General features: G+C 17.7%; 1 protein-coding gene across 1 annotated transcript; it reads right to left on the bottom strand.

Moving 5' to 3' along the window:
* Positions 1–356: 356 nt before the first annotated feature.
* PRSY57_1440100 (major facilitator superfamily, putative) lies at positions 357–2,383 on the bottom strand (the record flags this gene model as incomplete). The annotated part of the gene is made up of 3 exons (XM_012909998.2): positions 357–733; positions 880–987; positions 1,135–2,383. 3 exons carry the CDS (start codon positions 2,381–2,383, stop codon positions 357–359), a joined length of 1,734 nt encoding a protein of 577 aa, XP_012765452.2.
* Between the last annotated feature and the right edge of the window lie 97 nt (positions 2,384–2,480).

Raw genomic sequence — 2,480 nt, 5'->3', positions numbered from 1 at the left:
TATATTTATTAATTTATAAAAATTAAAGAAAAAATGAAGAGAATTAAAAAAAATAATAATAAATAATATGAAGAAAAAAAAGTCAACAAAAAAATGTATATAAAAAAAAAAAAAAAAGACAAAAATATAATATATATTTACCAAAGTGTAAATATATTATTTATAAATAAATAAATATATATATATATATATATATATATGAATAAATTAAAAAAAAAAAAAAAAAAATTAAATAAATAAGGATAAAAATTAAAACATAAATAAAAAGAAAAAAAATATATAAATAATATATATATATATATATATATATGTTATATAATTTGTAAGTGTCGATATATTTCATAATATAAATTAATTTAATTAGTAATAGAATTTTTCATCTTGTTATGAAATTTAAAAGACATAATAACAAAAAAAATAGATAAAAGAGACATACTTGAAGATATGGAGAAAGGATACAGCTGATTTTCTATATAGTAATAACTGTAGACAATAGGCGATATAGTTAAAGATAAATATCTGAAAAAGGATACAAAACTTTGAGAAAATAATTGGTCTTTTTTATCAAAGAATAAGGATATGATGGTAGGAATTATTGGTTCTATATAGGCATAAGAACAAGAATGTATGAAGCAAATACTAATATATTGAAAAATTAAGGAATAATATTTTATGGTGTAGTATGTTAGTAATATTCCTGTGCTCTGTATAAGTAATCCAATAATGGCTGTTCCTAAAACGGAAATAAAATAAAAAATAAATAAAAAATAAATAAATATAAATAAATATATATATATATATATATATATATATATATATATATATGTTGTATTATTTATTTAGCATGATTTCTCATATATGTACTTGATTTCTCCTTACCATTATATCCAAAGTTATTAACAATATATGAAAAAGAAAAGTACTGATAGAATATCATAATTATTCCACTAAGTGATACAAAAATGCTTATCTGAATTTGCTTATTATCTAAATAAATAAATAAATATATATATATATATATATATTACATAATAATCATATAATTGTAGACATTGAGTATTGATATAAAAAATATACATATATATATGTATATATATATTTATTTATTTATTAATTTATTTACTATGTTCTCACCTGATGAAACATTGTCATTGTAAAAGACGAAAAAAATGTTACTCATCAAATTAGAAGCAAATGCTGAAGTGAATCTAAAGAAGCATATAGATAAGAGACATTTAAATTTATATGTAAACATAGCTTTTATTAATAAGTTCAATTTTTGTTTTAAAAAATAAATAAACCTTGAAATATAATAGTTATCTTTAGTTTTTAAATATTGTTGATATGATGATATTTCAGAAAATTCTTCACTATAATATTTAAATATTTTATCATTATTAAAAATACCATCAGACGAATTTTTTTCATTTTTATTAACAATATAATTATTTGTATTATGTTCTTCCTCATTATAACTTGATATAATAAAATCATTGCTTCTTAAATGTTCTGTACTTTTTATTTGTAAAATGGAATGGTTATCTTCGGTTTTATTTTCTTCATTAAATGCTTTTGTATTTCGTTCGCTATCTTCATCATGTTTTATATCATCAACATTGTTAATATTATTATTATTGTTATTTATATTATTACTATTATTTATATTCTTCTTATTACTATTAAAATTATTGTTGTTAGTGATGTTTTTCTTTTCTTCATTAGTTTGTGGTAAGTTCGAATGTAAAGTTGATTCTGTTGGTTGATTTTTTATTTTGTTCTGTACTAGTAAATCGCTAGATATGGTTAAAACTATACATAAAGAGACTAATAATCCAAAGGTATTAAAATTTAGTATAATTTGAAAGTTAAATATTGTTAAAAAAAAGGAAGATAATAATGGGCCTAATATAATTCCTATAGCATTAAATATATTAATATATGTATAATATATACATACATTATTATCAACTAAATCATTTATTATTGTATTAACAACAACTATAAATACAGAACTACTTCCACATATAATACGATTAATTATAAGTAATGTAAAATTTAATTTCATGTAAAATAAATATATACCAACCAAATTAAACATTAATAAAAATACTAACAAATGCTTTCTATTAATTGAAGAAAATAATCCAATTATTAAACACATCACACATTGTGAAAATGAATAAAAACTCAATAAAATGCCTAATTCTTTTACTTCTATATCATAATAATTTAATATATAAAATGGTAATAATGGTTGTAAAAATGATTCAAATAACGTTTTAATAAATACAGACAATAATATTTTGAATAATGTTCTTTTCTTAACTTTTTCATATTCTTTATTATAATTAAAATTATTTTCATCATCCTTAAACATTGTCATTATAACCTACCTTTCTATTACTTTCCTTTTTTTTTTTTTTTTTTTTTTTTTTTTTTTTTGTTTTTTTTTTTTTTTTTTTTTTTTAAAAATTTTTGTT

The sequence above is a fragment of the Plasmodium reichenowi genome, chromosome 14 (assembly GCF_001601855.1).
Source record: "Plasmodium reichenowi strain SY57 chromosome 14, whole genome shotgun sequence".
In the NCBI taxonomy this organism is placed as follows: Eukaryota; Apicomplexa; class Aconoidasida; order Haemosporida; family Plasmodiidae; genus Plasmodium; species Plasmodium reichenowi.
This window is presented reverse-complemented; position numbering and strand designations above follow the sequence as displayed.